At 39.1% G+C, this 25,753-nt stretch overlaps 3 protein-coding genes across 8 annotated transcripts in view; 2 read left to right on the forward strand and 1 right to left on the reverse strand.

Annotated features, from left to right (window-relative positions):
- ppfia4 (PTPRF interacting protein alpha 4) overlaps nt 1-12,200 on the reverse strand; it is a 120,826-nt gene extending 108,626 nt beyond the window's left edge. For all 5 annotated transcript variants that reach the window (XM_046875262.1, XM_046875261.1, XM_046875264.1 and 2 more), the window contains exon 1: nt 11,268-12,200. In XM_046875262.1, coding sequence (XP_046731218.1) covers nt 11,268-11,516 — 249 coding nt within the window. In that variant the 5' untranslated portion in view covers nt 11,517-12,200. The remainder of the gene's footprint in view (nt 1-11,267) is intronic.
- A 783-nt stretch (nt 12,201-12,983) lies between these two features.
- tmem183a (transmembrane protein 183A) lies at nt 12,984-20,845 on the forward strand. The gene is made up of 8 exons (XM_046875695.1): nt 12,984-13,193; nt 13,431-13,520; nt 13,753-13,920; nt 14,163-14,322; nt 15,130-15,310; nt 15,415-15,495; nt 15,672-15,827; nt 19,864-20,845. The coding sequence occupies exons 1-8, from the start codon at nt 13,130-13,132 to the stop codon at nt 20,047-20,049; spliced, it is 1,086 nt and encodes a 361-aa protein (XP_046731651.1). The 5' UTR covers nt 12,984-13,129; the 3' UTR covers nt 20,050-20,845.
- A 394-nt stretch (nt 20,846-21,239) lies between these two features.
- tfeb (transcription factor EB) overlaps nt 21,240-25,753 on the forward strand; it is a 39,987-nt gene continuing 35,473 nt past the window's right edge. Inside the window, exon 1 of one of the 2 annotated variants that reach the window (XM_046874909.1) lies at nt 21,240-21,650. The gene's annotated coding sequence lies outside the window, so the exon portion shown is untranslated. The remainder of the gene's footprint in view (nt 21,651-25,753) is intronic. The other variant, XM_046874908.1, reaches the window with a different exon arrangement.

Genomic DNA, 25,753 nt, shown 5'->3' on the forward strand with positions numbered 1-25,753 from the left:
GTGAATAAGAGGGGGGACAGTGGAGTGGTGTGGTTGCAGAAAGAAGAGGTGGAGAAGGTGGAGGAGTTCAGGTCAACAGTGTAAAGTAATGGAGAGTTTGTTTGAGAAGTGAAGAAAAGAGTGCAGGCAGAGTGGAGTTGGTGGAGAAGAGTGGCAGGAGTGATTTGCGATATAAGGGTATCTGCGAAAGTAAAATGGAAAGTTAATAGGACTGTGGTGAGACCTGATATGTTGTATGATTTATAGACAGTGGCATTGAGTAAAAGACAGGAGGTGGAGCTGGCGGTAACAGAGCTGAAGATGTTGAGATTTACGTTGGGAGTAATGAGGATGGACAGGATTAGAAACAAGTTTATTAGAGGGACAGCGCATGTAGGACGTTTTTTGGACAAAGTGAGAGAGGCCTGATTGAGATGGTTTGGACATGTGCAAAGAAGGGTCATGGGGTATATCGGTAGAAGAATGCTGAGGATGGAGCAACCAGAAAGGAGGAAAAGAGAAAGACCAAAGAGGAGGTTTATAGATGTGGTTAGGGAGGACATGCAGGTAGTTGGTTCGATAGAGGCAGATGTAGAGGACAGAGTCAAGTCAAGTCAAGTCAAGTTTATTTCTATAGCGCTTTTCACAACAGACATTGTCTCAAAGCAGCTTTACAGAAATCAACAGTCAAGGTGAATGGTGTGCATTTATCCCTGATGAGCAGCCATGGTGACTGTGGCAAGGAAAAACTCCCTTAGATGTTATGAGGAAGAAACCTTGAGAGGAACTCAGACTCAAAAGGGGAACCCATCCTCATTTGGATGATATCAAGAGTTTGAACATAAATCTAGAGAAGTATGGAGACGGATGAACCGATGTGGCGACACCTAATGGAAGCAGCCGAAAGAAGTAGAAGAAGAAGAAGAGGATTGAGACACCTGAATTTCCAGTCACATGTGGTTGGAGGCAACCAACAACTGTTGGAGGCACACAATTGTATAGGATGTATGTGGATGTGGGAGCATAAATTAAACTACATAGCCGGCTCCTTGAAGATATAGTTTACATGAGTTGCAGTGGAAGATCTTGCATGGCCTACTATAGAGCTCTGACCTTAATCCTACTAAATACCTTTGGGATAAGATACTGACGGCACCCCAGGTGTCATCAGCTTACATCAGTACCTGACTTTAATAAAAGAACGAGCACAAATTTCCACAAACACATTTCTCTAATGTTCTTGTGGAACATCATCTTAGTGGAATGGAGGATATTATAACATTAGATGGGAAAATAAATGTGGAACAAGATAAAAAAAAAAAACGAACTACGAAAAGTTGAGACATGGCTTACAATGGTGAAAAGTGAAGAATGGTATCAGTTTTGGTAGTTTACTGTAATTTGTATTATTGTATTAGTACTGTAATCTTCTTCTTCTTTCGGCTTCTCCCATTAGGTGTCGCTACAGCGGATCATTTGTCTCCATACCCCCCTTTTCTTTACATCTGCCTCTTTCAACCCAACTACCTGCATGTCTTCCTTCAACACATCCATAAACCGCCTCCTTGGTCTTCCTCTTTTTTCTCCTTCCTGGTGGCTCCATCCTCAGCATTCTCCCGTGTCCCTCCTCTGCACATGTCCAAACCATTTCAATCTCACCTCCCTCACCTTGTCTCCAAAACGTCCTACATGGGCTGTCCCTCTAATAAACTCATTTTTAATCCTGTCCATCCTCGTCCTAACGAAAACCTCAACATCTTCAGCTCTGCTACCTCCAGCTCCACCTCCTCTCTTTCACTCAGTGCCACTGTCTTAAAACCATACAACATCGCAGGTCTCACCACAGGCCTATAAACTTTCCCTTTCACTCTTGCAGATACCTTTCTATCAAAAATCACTCCTGCTATCACTCTTCTCCACCCACTCCACCCTGCCTGCACTCTTTTCTTTACCTCTCTAACAGTATTAGTACTGTAATAATTTAACAAATTGCAATATTTATATACGGTATTTAACAAAAGTACACCCCTCACATTTCAGCAACCATTTTAGTATTTCTTTTCAAGGGACGATACTATAGAAATGAAAATTGTTATATATGATATATGTTAGTGTAGTCACTGTGCAGCTTGTATAGCAGTACGGATTTACTGTCCTCTGAAAATAACTCAACATACAGCCATTATTGTCTAAATAACCAACAGATGTAAGCAAACCCTAAGTGAACATTTAAAAACTGTGTCTAAAGTGTCAATATATCAAGCACCATTGTTATCCAGTCTTAATCCTTCAGGGCATGGAATGGACCTTCCACTTCAGCAACCCCTAAAGCAATGCTGCAGCACTCATGCGTCTGTTTTTTGAAGCAGCTTCTGCATCTGACGCATAGCACAAGGACTCAACTTCTTTGATCGACTCTTGTGAGTGGAACCCGTCTTGAAAAACCTCTGTATGACCCTGGCCACTGTACTGTAACTTAATTTCAGGTTCTTTTTATAGTCTAGGCCATCTTTGTGGAGAGCAACAATCCTAATTCTCAAATCCTCAGAGAGTCTTTGCCATGAGGTGCCATGTTGAACATCCAGTGGTCAGTGTGAGAGAATTGTACTCAAAGCACCACATTTTAACTGCTCTAATTCAAGATACACAAATCTCTATGGTCCTTTTAAGCAGACAAAAACATGAACACGATGAACAGGACATGTGACTTTGCATGGTTACATGACATACAGCTGTTATTACTTAGGGTGTTTGCTAATAGTTATTTATCATATATATATATATATATATATATATATATATATATATATATATATATATATATATATATATATACAATTCATTTTTCTTTGCCCAATGCTTTAATAATTTTCATTATTTTTTAATAATTTTCTTTCAATTTTAACTCCATTACACTCGCCTTTCCTTGTATAATACATAAATTGCGTTAAATGAGAACCTGTCATGAGACCACAAGCGTAACCACACAGTACATGTGAGAGGTTGCCTAAAGTAAGGGTAAGAGAAAGCTCCTTTCATTAAAACATATATGATTTGCAGGAATATGTAACATTAAATGCATGAATTATTAAAATACAGTTTTCATAGAACAGTACGTTTAACTTCCCATCAAAGGCAAATAAGTTTGTACCTTTACCCAAATCCAAATGTAAAAGGAGTTCTTTATATTTAATCAGGCGAACTGTTCATTTATTTTTCCCCCATCTGTACTGAATACAAGTAATTTATTGGTTTTTTTTGCTCAAAAGTAAAAAAAAAATAGGTATAGATCCTGCAGTTTCTGAGTGTCAGCTCTTTGGAAGGGTTGCCAGGTTTCCAGCTACCTTCCTTTTTCCTTGCCCAATGTTTGAAGAAAAAATCTTCTGTTTCTCTGTCTGAACAAACAATGTGTTCACATTAGTGGTGTACATTTCAGAATTCCAAAAGATTCTATTTTGCATTCCCTACTAATTTAATACAACAAATTTTAATGACAAATTATATTATTGTCCACAAACTGAGTGAAATGTAGAATCTTTAAATATTTATTTTAGTTACTAATAAAGTTTCTTAGTATTTGTTAAGTCAAGAAACATTTTCCTAATATTCTTATTCTCTTACTTAAATATTTGGAAAATCCCACATTTTCAGTGTGGTCTTGTATGATTTCTGGACTTACTGTATCTGCAATAAACACAATTTATACTTTATACCTGCCAACCATACTTAGGGGACATAGAAGATCCTGGGCACTGCTTTACTGAGCTGAGCTATACTGACTAGTCATAATATTATAATATTATAACATTATGTGAAGTGAAAAACACTGATTATGTTTAGGCAAGCGTTAGGATTTGAGTGAGTTTGTGATGTCTAGACGACTGGGTCAGAGAATCTCCAAAACTGCAGCTCTCGTGGGATGTTCCTGGTCTGCAGTGGTCAGTATTTATCAAAAGTTTTCCAAGGAAGGAACAGTAATGAATATGGTTGAGGTCAGAACTCTATAGCAGGCCATTTAGGATGTTCCACTCTAAGCCATGTAAAGCATATGTTCATGGAGCTTGGTTTCTGGACAGGGCAATTGTCATGCTGGAACAGGTTTGGGTGTTCACATAGAAAAAACATCCTATACAATTATGTGCCTTCAACTTTGTGGGGACAGTTTGGGGAATGGTATTTTCCATTTCCCAAACTATGGTCAGGTGTCCCAAAACTCTTGTCTATATAGTGTATAGTGTCAATTTATTTCTCCCGCATTCAGCTAATAAGCTTGCTATACATTATTTTATTTGTCATTTCAGTTTTCAGGCAGCAAAAGCCTAATAAAAATGCCCAAGTTATAAATCAATAATAATTGAAAGAAAATCATACATAAGGTGTATCCAAACTGAATAACTATATTCACCATTTAACTGTCAGATCACTCTCTTCTGCATGAGGAATTGTTTACACAGTCAGCACTTTTGACTGACAGTACTGCTGAGATGCCCGCTTCCCCCGTCATGTGCCGACGATGCACCTTGTAAACCCAGGAGGTCTCTGAACACACACAAATCCATCATGTGCCGTTGTTTTCAGGACGACGCTGCAAATCAGGACAGTGTCTTAATCATGTGTGTGTCACTTAATCTTCATGAGTCACATGGGTCATATTCTTTTTCACTAACACTTGCTTACAGCTATAACTGACTTCATAATATTGTCAATCCTATAAGAGTGCCAACAGAGTTTAATTATAGTTCACTCAAGTGTTTGTGGCTTATTATTGTTTTTACTGATCCAAATAATTAAAAGTTATTTTTTTTTCTATGATTGTGAGCCACTCAATAAAAGTGTCTGTTATACATGTTGAAGAAGTAACACATGATTTGTCTCAATTGTTCATAGTCTGAACAATTACCCATTTTTCTGCATTATTTATCCAACCTATAGTACAATAACGTACTGTTATTGGTGGGCAAGACAATGTTTTTAGTCAGAAGTCCAAGAAATTGACGATGTAAAAGAGTGTGTTTCGTTGATGATATGTTTGGATAAGGGTAAAGCTGTGTATCAATCAAAAAAAGTCTTTGAAATTAATAAATGTCAAGGGAATGGGGGTTGGGATGGGGTTTTGGCAGGGTGGACAGGATGAGGGTCATTTGAAAAGTGCCATTTAATTTTTAATTAAATTAAATTCATTTTTATTTGTATAGCGCTTTTAACAATGAACATTGTCTCAAAGCAGCTTTACACAGATAATGTGGTGATTAAAAGTGAATATGTTCTTTATAAGTCCCTGATGAGCAAGCTGGTGGTGACTGTGGCAAGGAAAAACTCCCCAAGATGGCATAAGGAAGAAACCTTGAGAGGAACCAGACTCAAGAGGGAACCCATCCTCATCTGAGTTTTTCCTTATTATCTTCAAGAGGGGGAGTGAGGCAGCTGAGGAATCTGCTATATCATACAGTAACTGATAACACTGATGGACACCATTATACATAATCATAGACATATACTTTGTCATTGTTTTATTTATTTTTTAAATAATTATGTCATGGTTATGCTGATATAACTACATTAACCATCAGCCCCATATGTGACCTGTTCCTTGTTTACCTATCTATTTCAGGTTTTTGTGTCTCATTGTCAAGCTTTTGTTAATGACTTCTCTGTTCCTTGCCAAATTCTTGTTTCCCATTAGCCACTGCACCTCCATATCACATGACTCCTGGTACTTGCATCAGGTTTTCATTGAATGATCAGCTGTATTTAAGTCACACTTTGCTCCTCGTGTATTGTTTTACTTTAATCCTTAATAGTGGTTGCTGTCCTGCAACTTCTGTCCCTCTTCTTTATGTTTTGCCTTGTTGCTGAGATCTTGCTTTGGAAAAAAATCCACTTGCTTCTGCCTTCATTGACCGTTACATGATGAATTAAAAAGATGAATAAAACACATGCTCTCATAGCAGAAGTATCCACTAGTACAGTAGGTGGTAACAGTAACTCAACTTTTGTGCTGGGCTGCATCCTTTATTATTTACCAGTAACGCCCCACCATGTTTTATTCTGTAGTTAATATCATGTTATAGGGTGATTCCAGTGTTATGGATGTGACATTTGCACTCACCCTGGCTAACAAAATGTCTCACAACAGAGACAAGCTTTGGATCGATAAATCAATTTGCACTCTTTAACCTCTTGAGAACAACCAGAGCAGGGTCGTTGGTACCAGGTGGGGTTGTTTCAAGTATTGGGAAATTTCACACAAAACTGTTTATGCAGAATGGTGCAGAAAAACATCCCGGGTCTGCGGTTTGAAACACCTTGTTGATTGTAGAGTGGTCCAGATTGGTCTGAGGCAACAGGAAGTCTATACGATCTGAAACAACCACTCTTTACAACTTTGGTGAGCAGAAAAGCATCTCAAAATGGACAACACATTAAACCTTTTCTTGGAGTAGATGATCACAGCAGGTGCCACTTCTGTCAGCAGCAAACAAGAATCACTTGAGGACTGAAAATGGACCAAATTATATTTTATCCCCTCTAATCTTTAACTGGCCAGTATGGGTGATTTGTGCCCATGATAGCCTTAAATTCTTGACAATAAACTGAGCTGAGGGTAATATTCTATTTATTCTTAATCCAGTGCCCATTGGGCCCCAAAATAAACAAATAAATAAATAAATAAGCAAACAAACACAAAAACAATAAGAATGTTTTCTCGAATATGTGCATTACTTTTTTTTATTACAGAAATAAAACACTCTTAGCGCCATCTTTTTCAGCTCTCACCAAACTAAATTAAATTTGAAATAAAATTTGTAAATTGAATGAATGCGATTTAGAGGTGGGAAGCAGCAAAACACATGAATGGTGGTGGTGGTGTGGAGGGGTTGGAAAAGCAGAGCAGGTACAGAACAGAGTTGGCAATGTGCTATTTTCCATTTCTGGCAAGGTGACTACTTACTCATAAAAATGTGAGACAGAAGAAAGCTTCCTGAATGGCTATAATTAGAGACTTCATCATTAGATTGCCAAACTACAAAGCCATCAAAATACAGGACCTGTGTAGATCTGTGTAAAATGACTTTACAGTAAGTACATTAATACTCACATACATGCTAAAATCAGGCACATATACATACATGCAAATTACAACCAAAATGGCCTCATAGATGGCATAATAAGAATGATGTGGGTCAAAATGTTTAGCACACACACACGTTTGATTCATGCATTAGGTTTTGAAGTGTTGAAGTCATTAATGTTGCTTTGTTTTCTCTGAAAGACAAATATGACAAACAGAATCCTTTGGTGTAACCCTTTTGAACAAACCGAAAAAACCCCGAGTGCGTTTCGGTCTTCTGTAACTTTGTGTAACTTGTAGATGGTTTGGAGAATATTATCTCCTTCTCCATTTTGCTAGAAGAAAAGATGATAAATAATAGACAAAGTGATCTGCATTAGCCCTTGCTAGGTACACTTGATTAACAAGCACCAATCACAAAAAATAACACAATAGGTTAAAATAGATTCAGATTTTTTCCACACCTATCTTTCACACTGTGTGCATGACCCATATCAACACCCTCTAATGCCTGAACAGTCCAGAGATGCCAAAAATTAAAGGGAGGTGTGTACAACTCTAGACCTTTTTCTGCTTTATTGGGTAGCCTGGAGAAAGACAGGATTATAATCCAAAAGACAAACAAAGATCAAAAGTAGATCCTTATTGTGTAAACTGATATGAAATGTGTGTGTGTGTATATATATATATTGATTAAATTGATTAAAATATTTAATCACATAATTGTCATTAGTTAACTCCTGATTAAAGGCAACTTAATCACACATTTCGCTCTGTTGTATATGTACCTTAAATTAACACTTAATTAATAATTGAATTTTTTAATACTATAATCAAAATGGCATGGACAAATATAGAGGATAAGTATTCTTGTAAATGTTTTAAAGAAACTAATATGTTTTAAATTACGTAAACCATCAGGACACCAAACTGAACTTTTGCTATGTTTCCATACGGACGGTATTAATTGCCGGATTTGTGCATCATGGCCGATTTTGGTGCTTGATTTCAGACTTGGTGTATCAGTTCAACAAATAAAGAGTGGTTAAAAATAATTTTTCAGTTTATTTATTTGTTCATATCTGAATAAAGTAAGAACGTCATTATTAAATGTGTGTTGCATTGAAGGATTTATTTTCGCCTCTTTTATATTTGTTAATATTTTAAATAAAAAATGGTTAAACATAAATGTGTGCTGCAATAATCACGAGTTAATAAAGTTAGTGGCGTTTAAATAAAGGACTCTTTTTTGAATCACTAAACATTTGTTTTACTACATTACTACATTTTACAAAGTCCCAAATCAAGAGTATTTTTATGAGCTGCTCTGTCATCTGAAAATGTCAGCAGGTTTGTCTATTTGAGCAACTGGCTCAGTGCAAGGAAAGAGAAGTATGGGGACTTTTCTATGTTCTTTTTTCCATGTGTTTAATAGACATGAACAAGTTCTTTGAAAAACATGTCTACTATCTTTATCAATGTTCTTGTTGCTTTATGTTTAGGGTGGTTTCAGTAATACATTTGCAAAAAGCATCAATATTTGCCCATGCCCATGATGATTGGATTAAAAACTTGAAAAAATATTAATTTAAGGCACATTTAGAACAGATAAAAAAGTGCGATTAAGTTGTGATTAATCACAGTTAACTCGTGGCAATTTTATATATATATATATATATATATATATATATATATATATATATATATATATATATATATATATATACACACACACTGTATTTTTACATCATAATGGTGCTGGTTTTATTACATCTGCTCTATCAGATTGACCTTCACCACACTGATATATGCTTAAATATACCTTTATATACAAAGTGGATTTCAGTTTGCTTCTTATTGCACAGGTTATTAAAGTTTTTGCATACTAATGACAACTCAAATTACATTTGCGCACAGAAGGATTCCAGCCAATGATAATCCAAAGTTCATTATCTACATTTACATCTAATTCACTGTCTTTGCCCCTCCATAAATTAGTTTAAAAATGGTTCATCATTCGCGGCGCTGATTGTAACCGACAGGCCGTAGTGTCTCCGAGTCCCAGCCAAGTGAAACGAGTTAGTGAATTATGCTGCACCTTTGAGGAGACAAATGTTTACTTGTCACTTAATAAAGTGTGGAATCACGAATCGTAATGAAAATGTGTCACCATGAATAATTCATTGATTGATTAAAATCAAATGAAAAATCCATCTTGAGTTTCACATGTGGGTTTTCTAGATGATCCAGAATGCTGAGAATTTATATCTAACTCAAAGTCTAGTCTTTTTACACTGCCTAAATCTCTCACCTCCTTATTTGCACACTCTGGGCAAACAGTTCAGGTTTCATCAATATAATTCAGAATCTACTATTACCATCAACGCCTCTGTGCTTGTCCTATTATAGATCACTAACCAAGCAAACAAGGTCTCTGCTTTGTAGAGCTGCATCGCAATCTAGAAGTCCAGCATTTGCAGCCACACTATAAAATTTCAATATAAACATATTTAATTTGTTTCTAAATGGACTTTTTTTTCTTGATGTGACTTACACTGGGAATGTCAGTGACATTTCCTCTCAAATGTCAATGGAATGAATTAAGTCATCCCCAGTTCAGCTATTTCTGGAAATTGAGTTCAGCTATTTCTGGAAATCAAACAAATGGATGGCGTTACTGCTTATAGACTCTAAAGCCGGGGCCTCCCCACTCATTATACATTCCTGAGCAGCACCACACCATATTGATCTATTATTAATGTTCACAAATGTATCAAGGGATGGATGCTGAAGTAAAAATTCAGAGCAACAAAGAGCACAGGTCTCTAAAATTTTTCTCCTGGACAGATACTTCCCAGTAAATATTGAGCCCATTGTTAAAAAAGATTAGCTCAAATCTGACACAATTTAAGGTTTTTTCTAGAGAGATTGGCTTTCAAACTAAAATGTTCCTTACTTATTAATAGAAGTTGAGGCATAGTTGATTGTTGGAGCGATCAGCTATCAGCAATAGTCCATACCGATAGTTTTTCCGGGTTTCCGATTCGCTGGCATTACGCTAGCGACCTCTAGAGGCGAATCAATAGCACCAGGTGCTGTTTGAGATGGCAATGTTACATTTGTTATTTATAATTTAGTAATTATATAATTATATTTATTAATAAATACATTCGTAGCACATTCTCATGATTTTTTTTTTGTTCTAATTAAGTTCAGTATTATATTACATGGAGTGTTATTGTTGTTTTTTATTCAGTATCCATTGTAAAAATATTGGTTGATTAATCGGTTATCAGCAAGTACGATCCAACATAGCTATTGGTACAATCCACATTCGGTCAACCTCCTTAGCATAGCCTAATGATTTCTTAGAATCACCCACCGACCATGTGCATAATTAATTAAATGTTTTGATTTCAATAGCAATTAATAAGAAAAAATTTAATTATGATAGTAATAATAATCTTTTAATAGGATATATATATATATATATATATATATATATATATATATATATATATATATATATATATAATGCTTACTTGTCTGTACAGTGCCTCACAAAATAATAAACTAGCATTAGGAGGCATAAGAAATACATTTAAAATCATAATAAAATCTCCAATACTGATAATACTGGTAGTCGATCCGGCACAGTAAATCTCTGTTACAGACCGACAATGAGGACCATTAAGGAAAGAATAGGATATGTGGCCTTCACAGGAAAACGTTTGGAGACCCCTGAGCTAGACAGATTTTCTAGCTAGCTAGTGATCACAGAGGCTTGCAGGACAGCAATAAATAAAACGCCATGAATGGAGAAGATTGGTCATTGTTGGCAAAATGCTGTGTAGTAACAAGAATAAAACATCTATTTTTGTTTTTTGGTAGAATGTTCCATAACAGCATGCATATAATGCTACATATTGCCTACATAAATAAAGACTAATATGATTTAACTATCCCAGTTTCACTCACATCACTACTTGGGACATCTTTCTCTACCTGAGATTTTGTGAGCAGAATTAGACATGGTAAAGAGCTCCTGGAGCAATTCTGTTTCATTGTGCCAATCTGCAGTTACTAACCTTCTGTTGGAGATCAATTCACAAGTGAACTATACTATCCTCCAGGAGGAGGGCTGGAGATCACCCGAGACTTTGGCATGACATTTCGAAGCCACAAACCCACTTCCTGCACGTGAGCAGCGCTTTACCTGTGGCAGCGCTGAGCTGATCTGTCTCTGAAGAGCATCCCTCTCATGAAGGGCCTCCTGAAGCTTGGTCTGTGACTGCACAAGAGCATCTCTGGTCTCACGCAACGACTCCAGCAGCTTGTCTCTCTCATCCAGCATGTTCACCATCAGCTGTTCGAAATTGGACTCTCCATCCGAGCCGTTCTGAGAACCCCTCTGGGAACTCGTCGAGTCCCCTTCGTTGATGGTCGGCATCACTTCGCACATCATTTTGTCAGCCTATTCCGAGAGTCTGCTATGAAGTCTTGTTCGGACAGTTCCCTCAAGGTGAAGCTGTCTAGGCAGGTGTTTGGTTTTGGATCAGTCAGTGCTTGGTATCTCCCCTCACTGAAGAAGCCCTAACAACCTTCTGATTGGACTTTCAAAAACCATGACTTTTTCCTACACTACTTGACCTTTAGGAACTGCCTGGGTGTAGGCTTTCTCCACCCTGACACTCTCCACCCTGAATCCAGTGCTCCGTGTCATTCTTCTGACGGACTTACATGAGGAGCACATCAGGCTGCATGCTCCAGCCGTTTCCAAATCGTGCCGAAATTAACGCCCACCAGTTGCAGTGATTATCGCGGTTATCGTGTCCATCGCATCCTCCAGATCCCTTTGCCATCTGCCATCCGCCACGATCCAACTCCTCCTTCCCTTCTTCCTCCTCCTCCTCCTCCTTCTTCAAGCGCGCAGGAACGCAGCCGATCTCCACAATAATAAACATATAGACAGGATTCATCCGCGAGAACGCATTCGCCATAGAAGGACGCGATACATAAAAGCCATCGTGTGCGCGCAGACCCGCGTGTCCCCCCACGATCGTGCAAAAAATACAAAATATAAAAAGTAACCAAATAAAAACCCCGGCGCGCTCCTCACATCAGCACCACGCGAGCGCTCGGGCTGTCATGCGCCCTCATCTGTGAGCAGACCGCCTGAAATAGCGGCGCCGCATAGCGCCCCCTGCTGGCAGTCTTTTAAAACTGACCCAAAACGATTTTTTTCCCTGCATCATTTCTCATGCAACCTAAATAAAATACAATGTTTCTTTATTTACATATTTATAATTATATCAAGGGCGTGCTATGACACGTTGATGTATCTGGGTGGCGGCTGCTATACTTGAAATAAGTGTATGGCATTCCCAAATCTGACCTTAAATCACATGATGGACGGATTACATTACTGATGTGCATGACTTAATACCATCACATCACCCACTCGGTAAAAGTGGACATGTGCTAACATTGAGTGTTAGGGAATGGAGAACATCTATGAGGTCGGTGGTTGTTGTAATAGACATGTGGTGAAAGGAACAAATCTGATATTATTTGCCCAGTCCAAAAGATGAATGAATATTGTGAATATGTATATGCCACTGGATTATATTGAAGCTGATCTGATTAATAATATATAAATGACCAACGAAGAGATCAGACAGAGTTACAATGCACAAAAATTGCATTTGCATTACTATGGTTTCACAGGAAGACGTGTTCATGATGATGATGATGATGATGATGATTAGTATTATTATTATTATTATTAATATACAATTTGATTTCATATGACTAGATTGTATTTCTTTGAATTTCCCCATATCAGCCACTCCTTTAACCCAGACTCTCCTGTGAAACAAAATCTCGAGATGACGTAATAGGAAACATGAACTCTCGCGTGAAAGTACGCGAGCGGAAAGGTCAGTTCCATGATGGCTGAAGATCCCGGAGGAGCTCATTTCAATTTCCCTCTCATTTTCCTCGGTTTTTCGTTACCTCTGCTGGAACCATGGCAGGGTACACAGTCCCGGTAGACAACCCGAGTCCTGCGTCGTCGCCATGCCCAAGAAAGGGTACAGAAAACGGCTGAAATTTCGAGCCGACGTTGTTTGCTCGGAGTCAGGTATATTCTGGTTATCTGCTCTTTTTATTTCCACCGCAAAAAAGACGCTGGGCGAGGCGGATAAAGCTTCCTGGATAATTGGATAAATAAGTTTTAAGTACAGTGCATTCAATATTAATTTAGATGTTTGGTTTTAATTATTTTCTGCATCATTTGAATGTAGCTGTGTAGGCAAGTCGATATCAGGTATGTGAATGTAACTTCCGGTTTGTGTTTGTCATATCGCTCTGGTTGCAGTAACGGTGGCTGACTATGCCAACGCCGATCCTGCCATCGTCAAGTCGGGAAGACTGAAAAAAGCTATCGCTAATGCGTTTGAAAAAGAGGGTAAGCTGTGAAAACCAATCAAACCAGTCTGGATCTCCTTGTAAAACAACTCCTCAAAATGTAGCTCAATGAATCGAAACTTCCTCCTGATCATTTAGTTCAATGTGTTCCAACACAATGTGTGTGCTTGGGGATCCTTCATTTATAAGCATTTAAGAGTAGATTTTTTGTGTTAAAACATTGGATCATGATTTATATAAAACATATATATGTGTTGATTTCTGTGCTGCAGTGAAGCTGCTGTGTGGGCTTGAAGCCTCGCAAGGTCCTGTACAGGAAGTTTTGTCGTCAGCCGCCGACGAGGCGAAAGACGTGAATGACAGCAGTGAAGAGCTGGACTCTGAGGAAGGTGACTGGGAAAGCAGAGGGTCACGTAAAAAGAAGAACAAAAGGCGCAAAGGTAACGGGGCTTTTCTTAGTTTGCTTTTCTGACCTACAGTTTATAAACATGGCCTGTAGTGCAGTAAAGAAAGTGATTCGTGGTTAGTGTGTAAATTGTGATTTCGGACATGCTGGAGCTACTGCACTTTTTTTGCACGACAGCTCGCGATCCGAGGCCGCCAAGCAAGTAGATCTGCACAGACGTTGCAGTTTGACTTTTAGTTTCCGTTTTCGGGATAACGACTGCGGTTTATGTCGTAGAAAACGGCGAAGGCGCAGACGGGGAAGAGTATCCCATCGACATCTGGCATGTTCTTGCTGCCTACATCCGGCCTGAAGACATCTGCAGGTTTGCGCTTATTTGTAAGAATGCCTGGACAGTCACATGCACTGCTGCGTTCTGGAAAAGACTTTATAGAAGGTGAGAGTGAGCCGAGCAAATTATCCTTTTCTTACTTCCACAGACATGTAGATTATAGAACAGGATCTTTTTTCCTGTCTCGCCGGAATTAAGAGCAAATCACGTAACACATTTTACTGTGGAATGGGGGTGTGGAATTGTCCCAAGTCCGGATAAATGGGGAGGGTTGCGTTAGGAAGGGCATCCAGCGTAAAAACGTGGCAAATCAAACATGCAGATGATCCGCTGTGGCGACCCCTAATGGGAGAAGCTGACAGAAAGTTTATTTTGAGAGACCAGTCATATTTCTCTCTCTTATTCAGTATGGCTCTTTTATAAAGAAAAAGTATGATTATTCCTGGTATTTCCTGATGGCTGTGGTCTCTTTCAGCATATTGCACCTTGTCGCACTGCAGAAATTGCTCCGAAACGGTTTGAGGAACATGACAGATTGAAGGTTTGATTTGGCCAACAAATTTTTCAGATCTCAATCTGATTGAGCATCTGTAGGATGTCCCGGGCAAACAGACCTGATCCCAAGAGGCTTTAACTCTCAACTCCTAAGACTTAAAGGTGGTGCCACAGCAAACCTTCAGATGTCTCGTGGCGTCGATGCTTTAATGGATCACAGCTGTTTTTGACACAAGAGGAACTTACACCATTAATGTTAAGGCAAATCAGTGTAAATCAGAACAGATTATAGCTTGCATAATAAGAAATGTGTCCATTGTGTATAGGGGGAATTTAACTGCTTCAGTTTTGTGATTGAAACTATAATGATCATTAATCATTAACTTGAACTCTTCTCTCTCTCGCTCTCTCTCTCAGACACTACAGTCTCGATGTCGACCTCCCTTTTCGCTTTCAGCCTGACTCGCTTTCAAAGATGCGTTTTCTCCGTGCCCGTGTAATCCGCTCCCTCTTTCATCTCTATGAGCCGTTCAGTCTCCGAGTGTCCAAGAGTCCACCACTTCCCGATTCGACTCCAAGCACACTACTCAATTCCAAGGTTAGCCACAGAAATAATGAGCTGTCGAGAAAAACGGAACTCCACAGTGCTCTACCCTCCTGGAATAAAGACTGACTGTTTCCCCTCTCCTCCCTTATTTGTAGTGTTTGCTGTTTTGGGTCAACAAAGTCTCCGGGACAAGAGCCGAGCCCATGTGGGAATTCAACTTCAAGTTTAAAAAGCAGGTATATATGTTCTCTTGACTAACATTTCTATGAAGGTCATCAGTCATCCAGGTCACTTTCAGTCAAGATCCTCAAATCATGTGTGACTTTGTGTTAAAAGAGCATTTGGGATTTGAATATTTTGCTGCAAATTATCACAAGTGGTGTTTTTTTTTATTTAATTTTCTTTTCTTTAGCCAACCAAAGTCAAAAATGGCTGTGCTCACAGCCTTCTGCTGCCCATGCAGTATAAGGACGTCAACTTTAACCCAGACTCGGACTGCTACCTGCTGCGTGTCACCACCCTCAACTTCATCTTCACTTCTGTCGTTATGGGCATGACTCTATCCCTGGTCAGTGACACTACACTTACATGTACATTTTACAGAGATTTATCCAGTCACTCTGGATTTTTTAATAATAGTAACTGGGTGGTGCTGAAACCCCACACTTACACTTCTATGGGCTATAAAAATCACAATCATGAATGATGTCATGGCAGCGATTATTCAAATTCCCCTGTTCACACCTGAGTTCAATTTCTCTAGCCACACCAGAAATCACTCAAATAGGGCATGCCGAGATCCAAAGAAATTCAAAAACAAATGAGAAAGTAATTGAGATCTATCAGTCTGTAAAAGGTTATAAAGCCATTCCTTGGGACTCCAGCGAACCACAGTGAGAGCCATTATTTACAAATAACAAAAACATGAAACAGTGGAGAAACTTCCCAGGAGTGGCCGGCCGACCAAAATTACCCCAAGAGCACAGTGACGACTCATCCAAGAGGTCACAAAAGACCCCACAGCAACAGCAAAAGAACCGCAGGCCTCACTTGCCTTAGTTATGGTCAGTGTTCATAACTCCACCATAAGAAATTGACTGAGTTCCAAGACGAAAACTGCTGCTGAGCATAAAGAACATAAAGGCTCATCTCAGTTTTGCCAAAAAACATCTTGATGATCCCCAAGACTTTTGGGTAAATACTCTGTGGACTGATGAGACAGAAATAGAACATCATACCAACAGTAAAATATGGTGGTGGTAGTGTGGTGATCTTAGGCTGTTTTGCTGCTTCAGGACCTGGAAGACTTGCCGTAATAAATGGAACCTTGAATTCTTCTGTTTACCAAAAAATCCTGAAGGAGCATGTCCGGCCATCTGTTTGTGACCTCAAGCTGAAGTGAACTTGGGTTCTGCAGCAGGACAATGATCCAAAGCACACCAACAAGTCCACCTCTGAATGGCTGAAGAAAGACTAAATGAAGACTTTGGAGTGGCCTAGTCCAAGTCCTGACCTGAATCCTATTGAGATGCTGTGGCATGACCTTAAAAAAGGAGGTTCATGCTCGAAAACCCTCCAATGTGGCTGAATTGAAACAATTCTGCATAGATGAGTGACCAAAATTCCTCCATAGTGATGTAACAGACTCATTGCAAGTTAATCGCAAACACTTGACTGCAATTGTTGCTGCTAAGGGTACAGATTTAGCAGTACAGATTTACTGTGCTCTGAAAAGAACTCAACATTCAGCTATTAATGTCAGAATAACTGGCAACAAAAGTGAGTACACTAAGTAATAATAGTTGTATGTCGCAAAGCCAAAGGTCCTGCTCATAATCTTCGTTTTTGTCTGCTTGAAAGGACCATACAGACGTGTGTATCTTGTATTAGAGCAGTTTAAATGTTTTGCTTTTGAGTACAATTCTCTCATACTGAACACTGGATCTTCAACATGGCACTTCATGGTAAAGACTCTCTGAGGATTTGAGAGTTGGTGCTCTACACAAAGATGGCTTCGGCTATAAGAAGATCGGTAACACCCTGGAACTGAGTTACAATACAGTGGTTTTCCAAGACGGGTTCCACTCAGAACGGGCCTCACAAGAGTCCCATACAGGTTGTATGTTGAGTTATTTTTTACAGGACAGTAAATCTGTACTGCTATACAAGCTGCACATTGACTACTCTAAAATATATCCAGGTTAAACAGCCTGTGTTGTCAAATCTAATATGGACAAAAGTTTGTGGACACTTGACCATCAGATCCATATGTTATAATAACCTCCACACTTTTAGGAGCTGTTCCACCAGATTTTAGAGTGCGCTTGTGGAGGTTTAATCAGTCACATAGTTGTTAGTGAAGTCATGAACTGATCTAGGGTGATGAGGCCTGGGGTGCAGCCGGTGTTCCAGTTCATCCCAAAGGTGTTTAATAGGGTTGAGGTCAGAGCTCCACAGATCTTTATAAATCAGAGCTCAAAATATTCTATTCCAATCAATGTAACGCATGTTCATGGAACTGGCTTTGTGCACAGGGGCATTGTCATGCTGGAACAGGTTTGGGTCTCCAAGTTCAAGTAAAGGGAAAATTTAATGCATCCAAATACGATCTGTACAATCGTGTGCCAACTTTGAGGTAACAGTTTAGAAAGAGCCACATAAGACTCTAAGATGTTTCACTACTTTTGTCCAAATAGTGTACTTTCAATGTCAATTTTTAGAAATATTTTAAAATGTTGTTTGATCTCTTTAGGGCCGAAACGAGTCCTCGAATAACTTGAGTAATTCGAAAACAAAAAGTATCAAGGTCCATTTAAATACACACAAAGCACTGTTTCCCCACGGACCATTATTACTGATGCACCACCCGATAAAATCTGTACTGCACTGGGATCTCTTTTATAAACACTTTCCATGCAAATCTGTGTCGCCAATTTCCCTTCTCGCCTTCAGTGTTTCCACGCTGTGCGTACGCAGGGCTCGGAGTTTACTCACAGGTGCACACTTTCTCCCGTCACGTTAGTTTTTTTATAAATCACAACCTTTGCGCGGAAAGTGGCATACGCACGTTTTCAGCCTCGTTTTGTGCGTACGCAACGTTTATAAATCAGACCTCTGGACAGGTAAACACAGAAGACGATGCAGAATGAAAAACGAAGGAACGGAGAGAAAACAGCGAGGGGGCGAGGAGAAGATTCAGGCCAAAGAAAACACCAGAAAGCTTCCAAAGTTTGTGAGCATTTCAACCTAAAACAAAGAAAACACCGTAAAGTGCATTTACCTTTTTTATAACTTGAAATAGATTTATATTATTTTATATAATTATTTATATTTTTTTATTTCTATATTTGTATTTGCATTTAAAACTAATATGGCAGTAAATGCACTAAATCGTTTAGTTTTCACAGGTTGCCATTTCAGCACTAAAAATGTCGATTTTTCTAAAAAAAAACCAAACAAAAAAGCGAACAAATTACTGTTTCATTTTAAAAGACCCGTCTTATTTTCTCTTGCATATTTAGTGTTCTGCGCCTTAATGAAGAAAAAGTACTTTTTATCTGATTAATCGATGGACTAATCAGTAGAATACCTGATTACTAAACTAATCGATAGCTCTAGCCCCTGATCTCTTGCACTGGTCAGAGTCAAGCGTGTGACAGTGGAATCTGGAACGTGCATGCGTCCAGGGCTTTTTCCATACTAGGCGTTGAAATGACACTTGAAATGTGCATGGTCATAACATTAAAAACACCTGCCTAATATTGTGTAGTGTAGGTTCTCTTTCTTCTCAAAACAGCCCTGCTTTGTCTAATCATAGACTCCACACGAACTTTGAAGCTGTGCCAAAAAACTAAAACAAAACGCACGAGCCAAGATCGAAATCCTAACATTTCAAGCTTTTAATGATCTTAATGCAAAATAGGTAGTCAGAAAAAGAGCAAAGAATGAAACCCATGCATTCCTGACGTCTCCTGCGCCACTGTTTGCTTTTGAAGTTGTTCTCGTCTTGTACAATCTCCGGTAAAATCAAGGTGAAATCATGATAACAAATGAAATGTTTGATGTATAATGGAACATGTCGGCGTTCACAAAGCTTCAACTACTCAACTGTTTAAAGATCATTATTGAATGGAACAACATTGATTCTTCTTTCTGTGTAAAAAAAACAAAAAAAACCAAAAAAGGCTGTAAATGTGTAAACCTTGTGGGGAAACATGCAGAGTTTACGCTATCCCATAATAAGTTACTGTTTGTATTCGTTTAATTCTTGCTAATTTCCTGACCAATGATTTGTGATGAGCACTAAAAGCTTAATATTTTGCTATTCGGCTGGAGTGTACAGTGATGTGTTGATATTTAACTAAAAGTGGCTGGTAGACTAAGAAATACTGTTGGTTGGTTTTACAATGATTTAAAAAATGTAAAAACAAAGGTAAAATTCTTGCTGTCAAGGCCATTGCCATTGTATGTTTTTTTTTTTTTTTTTTTTTTTCCTCTCCCAGCATGTTTTTCTCGGCACATTGTTGACGCACATTTTATCTGTGTTTCTTGCTTCTGAAGAAAACCCGACGCAAACTCACTCGCACTGTTTCTGCCTCTTTCAGTTTACCATTAACGTGAGCACGGACATGCGGCACCACCGGGTGCGCTTGGAGTTCCAAGATTCCCCCTTATTCCAGGGGAAAAGGCTGAGAGGGGAACCAGGCGTCCAGGTTGTGCTGGACCCTGTTCACAGCGTGCGTCTCATGGACTGGTGGCACCCACAATTTCCCATGCTGCCTCACTCTTGATCCGTGGAACGAAGAATGAGGCATGCTTCTGTCGTTGGTGACCATGCAGGACTTTTTTTTTTTTCCTTTTCTGATTTATTTTATTTAATTTATTTATCACGCTCATTTGAGCGAAAACCACAGGTTTTGGTTTTGTTCATTTATTACGTGTCCAACGATTTCCCTTTACCCCAAATCATTTCTAGTCAAAGACTGGTTTTCTGATTGATTCTGAGGGTTCAGAATATGACCTGAGGAAACAGCATGTTGTCTTGCATGCACTGCATTAATAAATGTTACACAACAAAACCACAACACTCATCTCATACACCTTTTAAATGGTCTTCTGAATCTCGTGTATCTGTATTGAGCGTAGAAGAGGTGTTTTCTATGCTTGATGTCCGGTCTAGTGAATAATGTACACTAGATTTTTTTAGCTGTGTGTTACCGGTAGGATCAGGGTGGTGGCCATTTTTATTGTTTTATTTTTCGATTGCGTGCACGTGTGTGTTTACACGCAGTCGCAGTAATGCATGCTTTATCATCTTAAGTTAAATTGTGTTGAAGGATGTTTTTTTTTTTTTGCTTTTATGTTTATTGGGTCACAGCTTTAGCATTTTTTTTTTTAGAGAAACAACACTTCATAGGGTTTTTTATAAGACTGTTTTGTTGTTTTTTGTTTGTTTGTTTTTTCCTCTTCCAAATGGGATGCTCCAGAGATGAGTTCATTATTTTCAATGGGAAAAAAAGGGATCCTTGATATGAATGACAGGCCACTAAAATGCGCATGTAATAAATATGACAAGTTCCAACCTTTCACCTGACTACTTCCTCTTGTAACGATGCTGCACTAGTACGCATGCGCGAACGTGTGCCTGTGTTTTAAAGGAGCGTTATATAAACAGAAGGCGTTCTAAAAAGTCAACTTACTTGTATCTGATATCAAAATGTTACTTATGCTGATATTGAAATTACATTTGTACACTTGTAGTAGTAGTTATAACTAATTATAAATATTATTTTGGAAAGTTGAATATCAGACAGTATAAACGCAAACATGAACTTTTTTTTTTTTTTAAACAAATATTGAATCTTGTGCTAGCGTCATATTTATGCAAATCTATACCCACTAAACGAGTGCGCGTTTACACGTGTAAATATTAAGACGTGTAAAGAGAAAGCTCGGGAGCGCGCACTCTCCCTGGGAAAAGGCGCGTTCCGGCTCGCACGCTGATTGGTCAGGGCGGCTGTCAGTCTCCGGTGCCTACAGGTGACCCGACCTACAGCTCGACACACCAACATCCAGAAAAAACAAATAGCGGACCTCGCTGAGGAGTGTAACGCCTTAATATCATTTGAAGAAGGAAAAAAAATCGTACAGCGCACACTTTTTTCTACCAAGTTTCACTTCCAGGAACCGAAGGAGGAAGCGAGCTGAGCGTGGTTGTGCCACTGCTCCACAGTCACCGTGCTGCGCGTCTGGAACAGCCGGGTTTATAACTTCGTACTTTCTGACCTTCAGCGGGTGAGTGCTGGTTCTCCGTGTCGGTGCGTGTGCGCGCGTGCGGCGCCGCTTTAAATCCCAACTGCGTCTTTTAATTACATTTTGGACTTCGTTTCAGGTCAGTTTTTGTTTTCGAATTTATAGTGTTGGAAACAGTTCTTTGGTCCCAGTGAAAGGTGTCGGACGCCCTATCAGTCAGCCATCTCGTGTTAAACAGCGAAGAGTGTACATGGATTTATTAAATAATGTAACTTATCTTTAATAGATATTCCGTTTATACACTTTCTATATATTGTGTTGTCTTTAGTTATGTTTTAGATAGATAGATAGATAGATAGATAGATAGATAATATATATGTATCAAATCTTTAAATATATCTATCTGCGTGTATGTATGTGAGTGTGTACTGTATTTGCGAGTGCACGAGTCCATGTTTAGTTTGTGATGTGCGTTATGGAAGGCGACTTGTGCTGCGCGTTCTGGCCAATAGGAGGCCTCGGAGCGCTCGTGCGCGCGGCCCATCAGCCAATCACGGCGTAGTGTCAAGCACAATGTGGAGCACCGGGTTATTTTTGTCCCCCAACATATCCTGTGCAAAAAAAATAAAAATACAGTGAGGAAACGAGAGACCTGTCAATCAAACTTACAATACTACAAATAATGTATTATTTATTATACTGTTGTAGGATTTTTCATCCTATTATAAAGGCTGCAGAAGACAAGACAATAATGACCAACACTAACTAGTAATGAAAGTGATCCAGTGTGGTGCACTGTTTTAGTAGGGTTGGCATCGTGCATGGTAGGTAGGTAGGTAGGTAGATAGATAGACAGACAGACAGACAGACAGACAGACAGACAGGATGGGCTTAGTATCTACGATTACCCACAGACCAGTTTCATGCAGGACCATTTTTTATTTTGAATATTATTTTTTTTATTTTGAGTGTATAATATATATATATATATATATATATATATATATATATATATATATATATATATATATATAATAAAAATGTAACTCAACTCACCAAAATGCAGAATCAGTGGGAGCTTCATTTATTGACGCATAGAAAAAAAAATGCGACTGAAACAAGTGCAGGAAATTGGCATAGAAGGAAGTGGTCGTTTTTACAAATAAAACACCCTGCAGACTGTGAAAGTCAATAAAATGGAAATGAAATAAGCATTCACAATTTGTTAATCTTTCTACAACTACACTGATACTAAACATGAAACTTCTCACATCAGGTTGCCTGGTTCTCAGTCCCCATAAAACCCCCTTCCAAAAAAATAAATAAATTACATAAAAAACAGCATTCGAAATATCAGAGAGTTTATTTCGCTGTTAGTTGTGCTCTTGCTGTTGTTGATTCCTGCTACTGTACCTACTAAAGGATTCGAACTGATCCTATTAAAAATTAAATCAGCAAAGCTCAATATAGCATTTCAATACTTTTAGGCTGAATATTATGGTGATGTTGATGCGATGCATGCATGTTTGGCAATGCAAAAAAAAATATAATAATTTGAATGAACATCTGTATCAATATTTCAATCTGTTTCATTCCCTTTTATTATTTTCAAGCTAGCTGATTATTAATATGTACTTTTGACGAAACACATCTTACACAGCCCGCTTGTTAATGTGGCCTTTTCCTGTAAATGTGCAACCTGTTTTTGGTTCCTCTGAGTCGATGGAGCGTAGAGAGAGAAAGAGAGAGCGAGCGAGAGAGAGAGAGAGAGAGAGAGAGAGAGAGAGAGAGAGAGAGAAACATTCACGGTATCTGAACAATCCTCAACCAATGTATTACTTAATGACTCAACAATCAGGAAAACACTGCACATCATCTGAACAGGTAACAGCAGCCCATTCGCTCTCGGCCATACAGTAAAGCACATTAAATAAGGATCCGTATTCACAGTTTATTTCCTCCATGCAGACTCTGCTGTAGGGGCTGTAATTATAAATCTAGGCATAAAACCTGCCCGTCTTGTTCCCTGCCTCAGTATCCTGTTTAATTTGTACCGTGCATGTACACACTAATGCCACTGACTGAGCCATTAGTCTGAGCAAACAGATCCTCTCACGGTCCACTGGTGCACTGCTGGCTTTGTTTTGGCGTGGCATGGCGTACACCTGTAAAGGGACGCCCGGTATATCAATAAACAGCAAAAGCCGTTTTTATTGGCCGTCCGAAGTCGATTTCTACCGGTGAATCCTGGATATAATTTACACCAGTAATGCGCTAAAGTGAAACACGGACCCATAGAGTTGCCTGAAGTCTATTGCATTACACTTGACCATTTGGGGAATTTCAGCTGTATGAGAAACAGGGCGAGGCTTCCTCTCTCATTTCATCACTCGTACTCTACTGAGAGCGTTGTGATTTTGGATGTACTCAAAAATCTCACAGTGTCCGATTATTGGTGCTTTTGTACATTATGAACACTGGGAATGAATCCCTTTTGAGTACATTCCAGGCAACATGTTCTGCAAACTATACTGGTTCCAGCAATGTGTCTGCTGTCACAAGTCTCTCCAACCTTGTTGCATATAGATCCAAGAAGAGGTTTAGTGGTGCAGAATGCACACACACACACACACACACACACACACACCCACACACCCACAAGGGGACACTATGCCAAATATAATTTTGTGGTGGGGGGGGGTGCCAATAATTTTGAAATAAATGTATTGCAGGAAATATTGGATACTAAAACATTATAGGTTCTGGGGGCAGGGGGAGGAGGTGAACCATCATTACAATCTGCGTTATAAAATAAAACCAGCTCGCATATAAATAAGGTCAAGCCAATAATTGCGTGCATATTCACGTGCCAGTAATTTTGGCGTTTTGCGCCTTTTTTTCCGCATCGTGCGCGATACTTGCATTTTGTACCGACGACATGGAATAACGACATTATTATATCGGACATAATTAAAGTTCCCTGTATGCTTTAAAAATACGCTAGGCATTTCTTAATGTACTCTAGCTGATATTATTCATAGGCCGCCGTGTTTCGGGGTCGAATTATATTCATTCCGAATAAAAGATCAGATGGTAAAAACGATTAAATAAATGGATAAACCACATATTTTGAAAAATGCAAATTTTGCAAAAGTTGCATCATTGCAGTAGCCTGAATAATGTCGGAGGCTTTTTTTTTTTTTTTTGGTTGTTTTTTTTACTTTTCCATTGAAAGTTTTGACGTTGAGAAATTTTTCCTTCCAGGACATGAGAGATGATCCTACCCCGGTCCTACTCTTATGGATTTAAAAGTGCCACATTGATCACTCGTGACACATTTTACATGTGTGTGACCGAGAGAGAGCTGAACAGAGAGCTGAACAGAGAGCTGTATGCCTCCTGACATTCAGTGTATATTCTGTTTCGGCGTTTGGGATCTGAATCTCAGCAAGGGGAGTGCTTATGTCTTGTTTTATCTTCTGACTAAGTCAGTAAAGCATGTCTGTCTCTCAGGGTCACACACACACATACACACACACTCACACACTCCCCTATTCACCCATAGTCCAGGACCACATGAAACTGCTTTGACCCATAAAGGCATGGATTCCACAAGACCTCGGAAAGTGTGCTGTGGTATCTGACACCAAGGCGTTAGCAGCAGATCCTTTTAATCCAGTAAGAGGACGAGCCTCCATGCATCAGATTTATTTGTCCAGCACATCCCTTAGATGCTCAGTCGGATCGAGAGATGGAAAATCATTTGCTATGCGCCTGAAACTTTTTCTGAATTTATTATTTTTTTTTAGCAGGGATCATTATTCTGCCGGAGAGGCCATTATGGAATAAAGTTGTCACGAAGCGGTGTAATGCATTGGACTTGGTTTGCAATAATGTTTAGGTAGGAGGTAGGTGTCAAAGTAACATCCGCATGAATACCAGCACCCACTGTTTCTCAGTAGAACATCTCCTGGAGCTTAACACCGCCTCTGCCGGCTTGTCTTCTCCCCACAATGCATCTTGGTGCCAGTTCTAGGTATGGAAAAGCAATGGACGCGCATCCACCCGTCCACATGAAGTAAAAGAAATGTTCAGACCAGGCCAACTTTATTTCTTTGCATCATGGTCCAGTTCTGATGTTCCTGTGCCCATTGTAGATACTTTCTCTGGTGGACAGGGGTCAGCTCGGATTAGACCTTCCCATTTCACTCCCTAAATGCATCATTGTAGCTCTGGGGAGCC

This window comes from Silurus meridionalis, chromosome 19 (genome assembly GCF_014805685.1).
Source record: "Silurus meridionalis isolate SWU-2019-XX chromosome 19, ASM1480568v1, whole genome shotgun sequence".
In the NCBI taxonomy this organism is placed as follows: Eukaryota; Metazoa; Chordata; class Actinopteri; order Siluriformes; family Siluridae; genus Silurus; species Silurus meridionalis.